Raw genomic sequence first — 15,183 nt, 5'->3', positions numbered from 1 at the left:
AATGTGAATGCATCGCATTACGCGTGCACTGACTTAAGCCGCGGGCGCAAGGTCGGCATTTCTGAACCGTGCGTGACATCACGTAGGTGTACGGGTGATATATGTATACCTACATACGCGAGGATGAACGCGCGCGTCAAACGGGAATGGCTCCCACATGTGCAGATATCTGTGTGTATCGAAAAGCATCGAAAAATGGAATTGAGTAGGGAGAAAGAAAGAAAAAGTATGTTAAATTACTTACATCACGAAACATGTGTCGTTATTTTTAAGTTGGGCTTATTAGCAGTTCAAAGCTATAGCTTAATGATTTCCCCTTTAATAAAATATATTTTACATAAGTTGTATGACATACTTGCACTTATTCTCGATCTCTCTTTCTGAGATAAATAAATAAATAAAAAGTGAAAAATATCACGCAGAGAAGAAACGTATCATAGGCAGCTCAAAATCAATTTGCGAGATAACTCGCAAGGGAGAGATATTTAAAAACAAAAATGGAGCACTCCTCCTCCCTCTCTCGACCTCTTTTCCAATTTATCGTCCGATCGTCTCGGAGCGAAATGAAATTTAATAACGCAAAAAATGGGTCGACGTGCGAAGAGGGAGGGTGGGACGGGAAATAAAATGTGTACGTCTGAGTGATGTGTCCGCGCGTTGCTCGCGCGTCGCCCACGTAAATCTGCGCGTCGACAGGTATCGGGGCGCAGGCGGTTTACGCATACATAAACAATCGGACGGGTTTAGCTTTTAGCGAGAGACGACTGACGCTGAAACATCTTCTCGGAGAATCGGCACCGCGACACACGCGAAGAAGGCGATTATGGTGGATCCGAGAAAGTGGCGCTCGCCCGGCCGATATCCAACGAAGGTAAGGGCCCCCGCGTCGGTCTAGTAAGAAATAAGAATAAGAAGGAAGGGTGTGCGTCACGACGGGGCCTGACCACGAACCAGTCGTGAAAACTCGTAATTATTTTGCGAAAAAATACCACACCTCAGCCAGGAATCGAACCTGGATCTCCTGCTTACCGGGCAGGCATCTTATCCTTTCGACTACCGAGGCATGTGATGATATTTATCGCAAATAACGTGTTTAGAATAACACGTCAACAATACAATGATACATATATATATATATATATATATACATATATATATATATATATATATATTACAATATACATATATACATGTATTCTTTCGAATCCCCACGACCGGTACTCCAGAGAGATGATGGTTCTATTCTCTCGATGGATGCAGGTCGGATTGCAGCGGCGACACCCTCCAACGCCATTGGCAAATATACAAATAATCCTCCTGGAGCACGACAGGAGAGATTGCATCAAGCATGGCTCGAGCCGGGAACCGACCTATTCTCTCGGTCTAGACGAAGACGACACTTCACATACTTTGCCGTTACGTAAGGCGTCACATCTGTGACGCGCATGATGCACGTGTCGTACGATACGCGCTCGATACCTCTCCGGGAATCCGGGCGTAATTATAGAGCGCTATGCAGGTGTCGCTCTCCCGCTGCCGGTCATATCGCGGTCATATCCCGCAACGAAAGCGCGAAATTAAATTTATCGCCGGTTGTATATGTCGCGCGACCGCCGATGTGCCAAGTGTCATTAATGAGGATCATCCGGATCATCCGACTCACTCCTGGCGGGAGTACCGATGGATGCGACACAATCGAGTCACGGGCCAACCGTGGAGTCGAGCCACGCTTTTGTTTTCGTCGTGCTTTCGCGTTCCTCCACCCTCGAAACGCGAAACGAACGACCGTCTTGTGCACGTTTCGCATCGCGATGTCACGGTGCGAAACGTGCGAGCGAGCGTGCGAGCGAGCGAGCGAGCGTGCGATTGCGCACGCGATGTTAAAGGTGACGTGAAACTCGAGACGAAGCGGGTGGATTGTCGAAAGGCGGAGCGGCAGGAAGAGACGCGAGGTACGAACAGATAGACGTCACGTTCGTAAATCTATCCGAGAGAGGGATACAGAAGTGCGCGTGGCGATGGAAAGAGGAGGAGGGGAGGGAGAGTGACGGGGGTGGGCGGAAAAGTGAAAAACGAAAGGTGTAGCACATGTTTGCCATTCGCTTAACCGTCTCGCGGATTATGAGCTCGACGCATTCCGTTGCACGCGCGCGTTTTTTTTCCGCGCTCGCATTATTTATATTAGCGAGCGAAGACGTACTCATGGCATCGCGAGGCGCGAGGGTGGATTACAAGATTCTCCCTCGATCCTCCGAGAGAGGCGTTCGTCAAGTCGATTTCAAGCACGACGTCCTCGCGAAAAAATGATTGTCGACAGATCGTAATCATTATTATGATGGTTATTGTTGGCGAATATCACTCCGAGGGTAGTTTGCGAAGATTGCGGCCATGCATTTCTCGATATTTGCGTTCGCTCGTAGACACTCTCGCCCAAATGATCTTTTGGTTTATCAAGCCTTTGTATTTTCTCGCTCGCGATAGAAAATCACGCATTTTCGCGCGCGATAAATAATGTTGACGGCGTGTCTACAGCACGCGGGCAAAGGCGGGAAATTTATTCTGCCCGTTGGCAAGAGTCATACGCGCGGATGAGTTGCGATTACGTCGCGGAGTGTCATTATTAATCCTCAATCCGAGAATCGGAGTCGCGATCAAAGTCAGCGGTATTAATAATCGCTGAAAGTGACTGCGCTTGTCGGGGGAACTCGATTTATATTATGCATATAAAGGAACGTGTCCGCGTCGCCTGAGAAAGCCACCCTGAAGCGATTGAGAAGAATAAGCGGAGAAAAACCAGAGAGAGAGAGAGAGATTCGTCGTTATTGAGAAAGGGGGAGAGAAAGAGAGAGAAGGAGGCGGGAACTAATACGATTCACCTTACCGCGCTATGCCGCGTGACTCGCATATTTTCGATGCAGTAGCTCGTGTCCGTGGCTCTCTCGGCCTCCTAGTTACTTAGGGCCGCGACTTTGCGCTTAGAACGACTTAGCGCGCGCAGTGCAATGACCTCGTGCAAAACGGACCTCTCTCCATTTCCCTTTCTCTAACTCGCACATGACCGAGTTCTCTCTCTCTCTCTCTCTCTCTCTCTCTCTCTCTCCCTCCCCCTCTCTCTTCCCTCCTTCTCTCCTTTTGCGATGGTTAATTTTTAAGTGGCTTAGAATGATGATGACAAAAAATGCGCTGACATGCTTTTTTTACAATGTCATCTTTCATCTCCGTCCTGCGTAGCAGACATATAAATATCTACACAGCAAACACGTTGATCTTTTTACTTGACATTTACAAAAAAGCAAAGTTATTTTTTTTAAACCTATACACGTAAGATATATAAGAAATATAATTTTATTACTTGTTTTTTTTGTCATAAGGTTAAGAACATGACATGTACGTGACGTCTTGTAAATGATCAGTCTTGGTTTAACCACGCCAATCTCGGACTGGATGTAGAATTAAGAAGAAAAGACGGCAGCTTCGCGGAAATAAGGACACCGCGAGATGCACGCGCATGCTTAGACACGAGCGATTCTCATCGCGTTATTTTCGGGCGCTTCCATACCGTGTTTATTTTTACGCGAAATGGGAAAGGACAACCGGTGGAAGGCAATTATATGTTTCTAATAACTTATCGATCGCCTCTCTTCCCTCTTTAGCGAACGAAAGGACGAGTGTGAAGAAAACGACAACTGAAAAAAGAAACGGATATTGTTATCAATTTAATGGGCCATATTATTACGTGTTTTTTTCTATCGCCGTCTGGTTGTGACAAGATAACTGGTCCTCTTTATCTCTTCTCCGTTTGGGATTTACGTCTCGTGCTGCGAAACCAATCAGAATTCGAAGCGGCAAACCGAAGAGACTCATCCGCTTTGCCGGCATCGACTGTCCGATTGCGTCTGTAATTTGCAAACAAGCGTTCGAGTTTTACGTCGTGGATGAATGATGGATGCGTCGCATCGGCGGGGTCTCGTCATCGACACCGGTGATTCGCCGAGTGATCTGAATGAACGCGCGATGCATATTGCATCGATGAACACGCGAAATGAATATGCGTGCGGACATACCGGCGTACATACCGAGCGGATTACGTTATATCCGCGTCGAATTGCGCCACATATTCGTCGATGATGGCAACGGAAGTGCGTCACCGGAGCGTGGACGATCCGCGTTTCACGCCTAAAATATATATATATATATATATCTTCTTTTCCACGATATATAACGTGTCTTCTTAATGTCTGCGAAGAAGTCGGACAGGCCTCGTTCGCGGCGCAGGCATTACGGTTGGCAAATCGGCAGATCGTAAATCAGATAAGATGTTTATGTTTATGCAATTTGTGCCGCGTTATTAGACGATAACGCGGTTACTGACGACCGTTTCTCTTTTTCGTGTTTCAGAATGTACCTTCGGCAAGCAGATTCGCGAGCTGGGCTCGACATGGTTCGCGGACTTGGGACCGCCCTTCGGAGTCATGTATTGCATCAAATGCGAGTGCATACCGGTACGTGTGTTGCAGCGTTTTTTTCTTTTTACTTGCAAAGTGAGAGAAAAAAAAGAGGTACACAACTCGGACATTGCGGTCCGTATTAAAATGTGTCGTATGTCGCGCATGTAGCTCGCGCATGTAGTTCGGCGCGCACGTAGTGTTTAGTAAACAATCAAGTATCATGTCGGCATTTATTAACATACATGAATAAAGAGCAACAGCGCGATTCCTGTCTCTTTATTCTTCGCCTTCGAATTTATTGTTAAGAATATACACTATAATCAAGTCTTAAGTACTTATTACGACTTATGTTCTTTTTTCCGTTTCTTTCTTTTCCCTCTTCTCTCTTCGAGTCACGTCGATGTTCACTGAGTCGTGGTATGTTAAAATCTTATAAAATACAGAGAGAGAGAGAGAGAGAGAGAGAGAGAGAGAGAGAGAGAGAGAGAGGATAAATCCCTATCGGAATAAAACTCGACGCATGTATCGCGCCATTCTTCTAATTACGGTATCCCGCGCGTTGCACGCGCGGCATGTAATTTAGCGTCCCGGGCCCATAAATGTCACGATATTGACACAGCGGTGACGTATCAAATGTCGAGACGCCGGATCGGGAACGGGCCGCTTCGCGGAGCGGGGCGAATTCGATACAACTCGACTCGACTCGCGAGCGAGCGAGCGAGCGAGCGTGCATACGTCACGGAATACACAGATACATATTTATTCGCGATCGCGCAATAATCATCATTTATATTCCGATTGTACGTGTTCTTCTGCTCCCCTCCCTCTCCTCTCATCCACTCACCACCCGTGACAAGGCAGCGAATCTCGATGTGCAACACCGAATTCTCCTTCTCCCTCTCCTCCTCCTCCTCCTTTTCGCATTCACATGCAGTAAAGGATAATGAGATTGTTCATCTAGTGGTGTAATCGTATTAACATTCGCGTCGGGAGGATGTTACGTCGCTTGTAAACACAAGAAAACATGTTTGTTTTATGCGTACTACGAGCGCGCGCTACGTGCGACTGTAGGTGCCTCTTCTTGCGATCGTATAATCAGCTTTCTTCCCTCGTGCAACGTTTCATTAGTGCTCGCCGATTTTTCATCGCGTACTTTATCGCCGTTTAATGCACGTATAAATTCTTCGTAATAATGTCCTTGCGTAAGGTATCTTACATACCTCTGAATATCTTTCCTTTTTATGTTCTTTTTTTTTTTTTTTTTTTTTGCATTCCCGAGAGTTTTCGCGCGTAGGAACGAATGCGCGCACGCACGCACGCACATCCACCCGTTAAAATAAATCGATAGCAAATCGAATCGACTTTCGAAGATCAAATTTCAAGCATTGTTAACGAGCGAGTCTCGAGTTCGTCGTTCGGTCGTTATGAGAATTTCGTGCGCGCCAAATCGTTAAATCTTAATATGGAAATGTCGAGAAATTTATATGTGCACTAAACGGCGATAAAGCGCGCGATAAGTAATCGGTGTAAATGCTAATGAGACACTATCTGATGAGTTTACCGAGAAGAGAAAATTAATTATACGGTCGCACACACAGGGAGAGGTGTACGATCGTTACGTACGACGCCATTAAAGTAGCTGGTATACGGTCGGATCATTAGAAGCCGCGCGGAGTTCTAATCTTTCTCGTAATGCGGCAATAACAGGAACGATTACGAGCAAGGAGATAATATTTTCGAGCGGAACAATTTGGAGGACGCGTAAGTCGACTCGAGCTGATCGAGCCTCAAGTTGAATTTCGCCGAGATTTCGCGTGTTTCGATAGCGAGCGCTCGCGCGCGCGCGCGCAAGGCACTCTCTCACGGGTTAAAATCCTTCCTCCGTCAAAGATATATTACGATCGACCGAAAAGATGGATGGAAGAGAGACGGAAGAGAGACGAGAGAGAGACGCCGCGGCGCGCTGTTATGTTCGGCTCGTGGACGAGAGGAGCGCGAGAGCGCGCGGCCTCTATTTTTAGACTTCGGAGGAATGACAGTCCCTCTTCACAGTGTACATGAGGAGCTATTGATAGGTCGCGGTCTTGGTTGGTGGAAGAAGCAGACGCGTCGCGTGAATCACACGTCGCCGCGGGAGTGAGAAGAAGCCATGTCTCTTCACCTAAAGTCGTCGTCGCGCCTTGTGTCGGACGTTGGACATCGGGCGATTATCCCCCTCCCCCCCTTCTTCATCCTCTTTCCCCTTTCGCCCCTCTCTCTCTCCAGATGAGAAGAGTTACGGGTCAATATACGATGCTATCTTAAAAGAGTAGCCAGCTGTTAACGATCGGCTTCGAGAGTCCGTAATAAATTGTCCTGCTCGACGACGATCTCCTATCGCGTGTGTCCCGCGACGTGTCCGAATTTGCAGCCTCCGCACTCCTGGGCACTTCCAAATCGCGAGCCGCCCGCCAATCCCGCTCCCCTTCTTTTCCTCTTGTCGAGTCAATCGCGTCGAACGTATACGTCGTTTCGCGTCGCGTCAGGAATGCCGCGCGCCGCTCTATAAAACCACCGATTTAATTCTTCTCCGCAACTGGAGCCGCGCGATTCGCGGCCGCACTTTTAGCAGTTGCATCGCGTCGCCGCGAACGTTCCTTCCACCCTTGCGCCGAAGCGCGATCAAAAATTCGTCCCCGTCCCTCTTCCCGCTTGTGATCACACACGCGGAGAAAAGTCCCCTGCCATCTCAACGATGACTGCAACAACTATTATTATTTGATCGTTCTAATTTTTATACCAGCGGTTTTGTCGCTTCTGCTTTCAGGTGCAAAAGAAGCGACGGATCATCGCGAGAGTTCAATGCCGCAATATTAAGAATGACTGTCCCAAACTCACGTGCGACGAACCAGTTCTACTCCCGGGTCGATGCTGCAAATCTTGTCCTGGTGACTTCAGTAAGTTACGCAATCCTACGCGATTATTTATTTTTCTGCCGCGCCGGTGATTATTTTTAGTTATATCCTTTTCTCTTTCCGATCGTCGAGAGCGCAAGCGGCGAGACAACGATGAGACAAATAAATAAGATTTTTTTTTTATCTGTATATAAATATATTGTCTCGCGGCGTGTTATCGAGGAGAGAAGTATCGCCGCGGCTCTCGAGTGTCTCGAATATGCGATTTACTTCATCCGCATTCTACTGCGGCTGGCGAGTGTGCGGCGCGATACAACGCGGCGAAATAGAATGCGTTGCCCACAGCCGTTGCCGCCCGTCCGAGGAGCGGTATGCTCTCGAAGAATTTGGCCCGTGCCGCCGATGTAGTGAAAGTAGTAATATGTATCTCGCGCGCGCTGATAAGGTTGCCAGATAAGACTCGCGTGCGGCCGGCTCCGGCACGGTGCGACGGTAATGAGCGCGAATTGGACACGAAACCGCTCCGCTTCGAATAGCGATACTATCGCCTTTTACGCTTTTGCGCGCCTCGTATTTATCGCGCGGATAGATTGTTTACTCGAGAAAATTGCAAATTGATCCGTTAAATCTCCCCTCGCTTGTATTTAGAATAGGCAACCCTACTAATCGGCCGTTTGCGTCTCGCGTACTTGCGGAAATATCGATTAACTGAGGGACGAGGAAACTCCTCTTCCCCTTCCCCTTCTTCTCATCTAGAAATAGTGGGTGAGGAAAACTGTGGCAAAGCGGTTTGCTTAACGGTGAAGAGAAACAACGAAAAAAATAATGGGACGGATGTGAGAGAGGAAGAAAAAAAAAAGTGGAAGAATTAGCGTGGGGAAGATTGGCTGATCGTGTTCTCTCGAGAAGGAACCCGCGTTCGTAATCGGTAGAAAAGGAGCGGAGCGAGAGAGAGGACGGGGACGGGGACGGGGACGGGGACGGGGACGGGGACGGGGACGGACGCCACGGTTTAGCGCCATGGCGCCGGCTATATTACCGCATGGCGTCACTTCGATTAAGCTGTGCAATCTAAATGTAAATATTAGCATACGTAATGATCGGGCATAACGTGCGCGAGAGATGAGAATATAGGAATAGATGGGACGAGAAAAAGAGAGAGAGAGAGAGAGAGAGAGAGAGAGAGAGAGAGAGAGAGAGAGAGAGAGAGAGAGAGAGAGAGAATGATTTCGAATGGAACGAAGCGAAGATTCGTTCGATGGGAGCGGCGATACTCTTCTCTTTTTACTCTACTTGATTTTATTTTATCTCGCGCCGTTTGTACGAGTTTTGTTCGGGCGTTTTCTTTCGGCCGAGCTCCGAGCGTCCGTAAACAGAGACGACGAGGTCGCCGTTTCGTTAAATTTTTACGGTCGCTTATCGCGCAGCTATTGGCGATGCAACGGGAGAGGCGCGCATATTATCAATTAGGTTAATATGACACTTTTGATAAAGAGCTCGTTGTCGCCACAATTCCGCCGTCCGTACCACGAGGGGATCAGCAGCGACGACGATGGCGGCGACGACGACGATGATAATGACGGAACAAATCATTTTTGATAATCGCATCGCTCTCTAGCACCGCTCCCGTGCCGGTCATTTATTCTCATAGAACGTTCGCGCATCAATATCACGCGCATCAAGTTTATTTTCTCCACGGCTCGTCTACGGTCGCCATAATAATCATCGCCGCCGTTGTCGTCATCGTCGCCGCCGCCGCCGCCGCCGTCTGATAGGGGCTCGTTGCCCCCTGCTGATGAAAGGTGAAACTGGCCGCAATTAGCAGCGCCTTGCCTTATACGTTCCACGAGGAAATATAACTGCGACTCTTGAGCCCGTTGATTGGATCGTCGCATCGATTCTCATTTGGTCCCCGCCGATTCTCATGGTCGGCGACCATGACGCGCGATCATCAAAAATCAGCCCCGGCTCGTCTCGACAATAGCGAGACGCAAACACACGGTGTCCAAATTCGCAGTCGCAGAAAAAGAGGATGAGACAAATCTCCCGAAGCGCGTAGGATTTTATTTGGAAAGAGACAGAAAGAGAGAGGATTTCAGAGGATAGATCGCGAAAGGATTTACAGTTTTACGAGCGGGACCTCCACGATCCACGACCTCCGCTTCGCTTCAAATGTTTGCGACGTTTAGATCTTTCACCTCGACGATCCTTAATCCTGAGTAACGATCGTCCTTCTGTCCGAAACGGTTCGCCTTAGATGGCGAACTTTCGGCGGTGACTACAAGCCACCGACATATTTGTTAGATGACGCGTTATATCCTTTCTAGTCGCGATTGCAAAACGCGGAATCCGCGTCACGATCGTTCCGTGGCAAAGGAATCGCGAACTGAATTTGGCATGAGCGCGAGCTGCTCCGAAGGGGGGGGGGGGGGGGGCCTATGAAGGAGACCGAGATGACCTCGGCGGATGACCGATCCGCGACGTGAAAACGAAAACGGAAAGGAGGAAAACGCAAAAAGTGCCGCTCCTAGATGGGTCCCGGTGGCGCGGGGCAATTAATTCTCATAATTAACCGCATTATCACTCATATCCGTCTCTCCCCGATATTAATGGCGCGACAGACCGGTGCCATCGGTCGTCGGAGATCCGATTAGGTAGGCGGAAACGGTTTAGTTAGTAACTGGTCGGTCGACGGGCGAGGCGTGCTGTACGTTTTGCGCGCGGCAATTAACGTCTTCGTGGCGCTGAACCGGCGCGGCATGCGCCATAAAAGTAGCATTCAAAGTAGCGACGGTTGGCGCCAGTCGACTCTTTTCCTACCGCGCGCGGGCATACTTTATGGTCGGTGCACATGCCACCACCGGCCGCTGAATCGGCTCAATGGGGATCGACGATCGACGATCGACCGGTTATTTTTATTTTTACATCCGTCTCGAAGGAGGGACGCTCGGGGAGAGAGGATGGAGGGGGTGAGAGAAGGAGAGAGGGCGGGAGGGAGGAAGAGAGAAAGAGAGGAAACCGCCGCCGGTATATCGCGTCCGATGCGAAGTGCAAAGGACTTTTGCCATTCTCCTGCGCGCGGAGAGTTTTATCCTCCCGAGAGATCCTCTCGGGTATAGAATATGCATTTGGTTTTATATCGTTCGTGATTTACGCGGCGTTAATTCCGCATATAATTTACGAGCCCTCCCGAAGATCGCCCAAGAAAGCGAGAATTATCTCCCGCTTGTCGCTTAAATATATACCGCGAATTATTTTTAACGTAAAATCCATATATGAAATGGATGAGAGATCAAGTCGTGAAAATTGGCCGAGAAAGTTCTCAATACCTATTACGGATTAATATCACAATGCTCTTCTCATGAATGTAAGTTGCCGCGCGTTGAATGACCGGAAGGATTGTACAACCGAGCGATCAATTATATCAACGTCCACGTTTACGATGGAATAAATCATTCGTTGCAGACGCAGATATAGTCCAAGATCTGCCAGCACAATTGACCTCGGAGGAAGAGGAGCGGAGCCTGAAACGTGAGATTTTTTTTAAAATACTTTTTAAGATATTTTTTTTATATTTCATAAAATATACTTTCTTGAATAGAGATTTTTTTTTAGATATTTATACTAAAGTTCTTATGTGCGTTCGAGCTTGACGTTTGTTTTCCATCCGTTTGTGAAAAGTCGTGCCTCTCTCCCTGGCTCAGACGATCCTTGCTGATTCCAGATTTCGGCACCCTGTTAACGGGCAGAACGTCGCAGTCTCTGCGCAGTCGCGACGATCCAACCCCGATGTCGATTTACAACAACAACGCGTACAACTACCTGGCGACCGGTCGCTTCACGTTCCACCGCAAGAATCTCTATTACGCGTTCTACTTATCCGCGTCGACGCCCCGGCCGCGTAGCATTCAGTTCGTCGACGGGTCCGGCAGCATCCTCGAGGAGCAGGTGATCGACCCGGTCGGTGGCGCGTATCAGAACGCTACGGGGAAGCTCTGCGGGGTGTGGAGACGTGTGCCGCGCGACTATCGCAAGTTGTTGCGCGAGGAGAGGCTGCACGTGTCCTTCCTCTGGGAGCCCTTGTCGAGCCTGACCGGCCAGTTGTCGCGCTACCGCGCGCTCTCGACCGAGCAGTTCTCCTCGCTCTTGGAGCCGACGATGGGCGTCGACCGGACGCTGATGTCCGGCGCGGGCGCGACCGCGATCGTGTCCGCCTCGTCCGCCTCGGCGCCGTCGATTCACGTATCGCTCGTCTTCAACGGTCTCTTCCTGCCGAACGACGTGGCTGACGTCCCGTTAATCGTCCAACTGGAGCATTACGAGAAGGATTACGTGGTCCTTCGCGAGGAGATAATGGTGAGGAAGCCGTCGAACGAGCTGAATTACGGCGAGGTTCGCAGCGCGCTTTCCGGGACTGATCTTCGTTTGTTGGCTCGGGGCAAGTTGTCTATCAGTATAATGTCCCGCAAGGATCCGCAGGCTCTGCGACTCACCGGTACGGTTGGTCCACGCGCGACTTGCGACATGTATCAGACACTGCTGTTGTCGGAAACGCCGTCCCTGGCGTCTGGATTAGCCTGGGCCTTCCTGGACCGTATCGGTGCCCTACGCTACGGAGTTCAGTTGATAGGACTCGAAGAGGAGAGTCCTCTAGTGACACTCGTGGACGAGGGAGGAAAACGGAGGATGGAACTCGAGGATCTGACACCCTCCTTGGTCGGCGGCCTGGCGAATGGTTCCTTGGACCGGCCCGGACCGAGACTGTTACAACCGCTCTTCAACGAGGAGCTCTCCGTGATCGCTGCCAGTCATCTCGGCTCCATGTTGCGCGGCAGACTCCTGGAGAGACCAGTAGCAGACGCCAGAGACACGGCCGCGCCCGTGCTGCTGCAGAGAAGACGAATTAAGGAGCCGACGCATTCCGGACCGGTCGGCTTGATATGGATCGCGGTGGACCTGGACTGCTCCCTGCACTACGAACTGGAACTCGCTGGTTTCCCGCCCTCCTCTCCGGAACCGTGGACGTTCCGTTTGTACTTGGAAACGATGCCGATGTTGGCGCAGGGAGCGCCCGTCGCCAGAAGACTCCTCGAAGAATTCACGGGGTATTCCTTAGAGGGCTCGGTTACTGGATTGTCGTCGATGGAGCTCTACAGAATCGAGACAGGCATCGGTTTCCTCGAGGTAACGGATAAAAACGTCACTCACATTCTGAAAGCCCCTTTCAAGGCCAGGGCGCCGATTAGCTGTCTTCCGTATTACGCCGACAACGACGTTGCGTCCGTGGTAGCGTACAATCTACAACCACCTAGATCGGATATCGAGACTGGTGCGTGTTTCCACGAGACCAGATTTTACGAGGAGGGTACGCAATGGACCTCGAGCTCGGATCCCTGCTCGATGTGTCATTGTTATCGCGGTTTGGCTCAATGCGACACGGTACCCTGCCCGACGGTCTCTTGCGCATTGGGAAAACAACTCAAGCAACCACCGAGCGGCCACTGTTGCCCGATATGCGCAAGTAAGATTTGTTTAGTTTTGTTATGAAAAAAATTTTTTTCATAAGAAACAATATCAAATTGAAGAAATTCTTAGAATTTTTTATTTTACAAAGTAGAACATAAATATGAAATAAAATAAAAATTTATCGTGCAAAAGTAACGATCGAGTGACAAATTATATTAAAATAATTATTTAATAAAATTGGTCTTAATATCGATGTTTAATGTTTTGTTAATGATATTTCAGCGCCAATGAGTAGCGAAAGTAACGTTACGACCAATATCACGAGAGGTTGCACGTTGGCCGGACAATATCATCTCGCGGGATCATCCTGGCATCCGTATTTACCACCAGTAGGATTCGACACTTGTGCAGTTTGTACTTGCGACGTAAGTTGTTAAATTAATTTATTAATTTTCTTAAAATTATAATCGAATAGAGCGACGAGATTTTGAGATATTAAGTACATTTCTCCTATTTTTTCGTATTAATTCCTAAAATGCAAGAAGTAAAAAATGTAGGATATCTCCTCTATTTGTCGCATATTTTCTCCATACGTATGTTACAATTACGTTCTCGGACAAATTGCGTTAAAAGCAATGGTCACGACAATTCCTTGACAATTATCTCCGTGCGCGAGTTTGCAACGCGGAAAAACCTGAGCGCGTCGCACCACGAAGAATGCGGCTGCGGTCTGGCACTTACTAATGAGCTTAATTGAATGATTCAACGACAAGATTTTCGAAACGATTGCAATTTATTGAATACTCGGCAATCGCTTTCTAGCCAATTGACACATTAGCCCCGTGTAGGAATTACTCGTGGAAATACCTCACATTTATGTCTGCGTCCTTAAACCAAATTAAACGACAAATATTCTTTATTCGACGTACATCCGATGCGCCATTAAAAGACACTAGGAAACAAAACTCGTTAAATTAACTATAAAATTACAAACTTAATAAACTACAAAAAAACTCCGGGATGGGAAGTTGCATAGCTGACGTGACGAAACGAATAAATGCGTGAAACGAATAAATGGGGCGTAACGTGGGTTACGGAGGTACGAGAGAGGTCACCTCCGCGATTTACATTGGAAACCCATTTGTCTCGCAGGCTGTCACGTTGGAGGTGAAATGTCCGCGGGTGCAGTGTCCGCCGCTCGAGTGCGACGAGAAGATCGCCTTCAGGCCGGACAAGAAAGCCTGCTGCAGACAATGCCCGGCGACGACGCCTCGTAGCAACGTGGTCACCACGGCGACGAGCGACACCCTACGGCTACCGAGGGATCAGGCGTTACCCTCGGTGCGACGCACCGCGGAGGAGATACTCTCTTCCGGTGGTTGCAAATATCCTCTCGGCGGGCCCTACGAGAACGGCATGGAGTGGCATCCCCGGGTGCACTCGCACGGCGAGATGAAGTGCGTCAAGTGCCGTTGCAAGGTGAGAAATCCCGGAATCCGAATGTCGTCGGGAAACGGAAAGTAAAGCGTAAGCGTGAGCGCAACAAAGACCAATATATAAAGGCGTCATCTGATTTTTGAACTTTCATCGTTTCCCGAGAGAGGTTGGATTTGCGAAGTTGAATCTCGCTTGCGATCTCGCTTTATCAGGCGTATACCTAATCATCTTAATCGAACCGACGAGACGGGGCGAGAGAGACGGGGCGAGTCTCTTGCGGTCGCGTCTTGTTGCCAAGCAGAGAAGTCTTAGAACTCGCTTTACTTTTGTTCGTTATATACTCAATTCGTTCGTTAGACGGTAGTCGTACGGTCGCGATCGTCTCGTTGCGTTATCCAGACGCGGACGCGGCGAAAGATCTCTAAGGAGGAGACCTTTAACCGTGACTCGTTTCGCCTGGCTCGACCATTATAGGGTCCATCCATTACGATGAAAATGGAACGCCGCGGCCTCGGCTGGCTTGCGTCGCGACGCGACGCGACGTCATGGGACGGAACGAAAAATAATCGTCTCGATCGTGAGAAACGGATTTTGTATTTCCAACAGAGCTCGTTGCACCGGTTCTTCTCGCGTTTCGCTTTTATTACTCGCGCTCGGTCTTTTTCGTTGATGGATAAACATCGTCTCGCTATATATACATTTCTTCCTTTCAACCGCGCTATATACATCCTTCGAAAAAAAAAAAAAAAAAATACGAAAAAAAATAATGTATCGCGCTGAAAGGAAGATTGTAAAATGTTTGATAGACGCGATCTATTTGTCTGATTTCACTCATTTCTATATATATATATATATATATATATATATATATATATATATATATTTTTTTTTTTAAATTATTATCGAGCGTTCTCATTACGAGAATGACACGTTTCCGC

General features: G+C 48.7%; 1 protein-coding gene across 9 annotated transcripts in view; it reads left to right on the top strand.

The window, feature by feature from the left end:
* Window positions 1-15,183, top strand: part of sog (chordin short gastrulation) — a 37,227-nt gene that overhangs the window by 18,250 nt on the left and 3,794 nt on the right. For 7 of the 9 annotated variants that reach the window (XM_089079466.1, XM_089079464.1, XM_089079465.1 and 4 more), the window contains 6 exons: window positions 4,399-4,502; window positions 7,255-7,384; window positions 10,808-10,873; window positions 11,067-12,863; window positions 13,091-13,233; window positions 13,961-14,287. In XM_089079466.1, the coding sequence (XP_088935592.1) occupies window positions 4,399-4,502; window positions 7,255-7,384; window positions 10,808-10,873; window positions 11,067-12,863; window positions 13,091-13,233; window positions 13,961-14,287 (2,567 nt within the window). Of the gene's footprint in view, window positions 1-734; window positions 872-1,359; window positions 1,953-4,398; window positions 4,503-7,254; window positions 7,385-10,807; window positions 10,874-11,066; window positions 12,864-13,090; window positions 13,234-13,960; window positions 14,288-15,183 lie in introns of those variants that run through there. The other 2 variants (XM_089079469.1, XM_089079461.1) reach the window with 2 other exon arrangements.

Source organism: Pogonomyrmex barbatus, unplaced genomic scaffold (assembly GCF_055798465.1).
Source record: "Pogonomyrmex barbatus isolate J1 unplaced genomic scaffold, ASM5579846v1 scaffold3, whole genome shotgun sequence".
Lineage (NCBI taxonomy): Eukaryota > Metazoa > Arthropoda > Insecta > Hymenoptera > Formicidae > Pogonomyrmex > Pogonomyrmex barbatus.
Note: the sequence above shows the minus strand (reverse complement) of the source record. Positions and strands in the feature narration are given on the sequence as shown.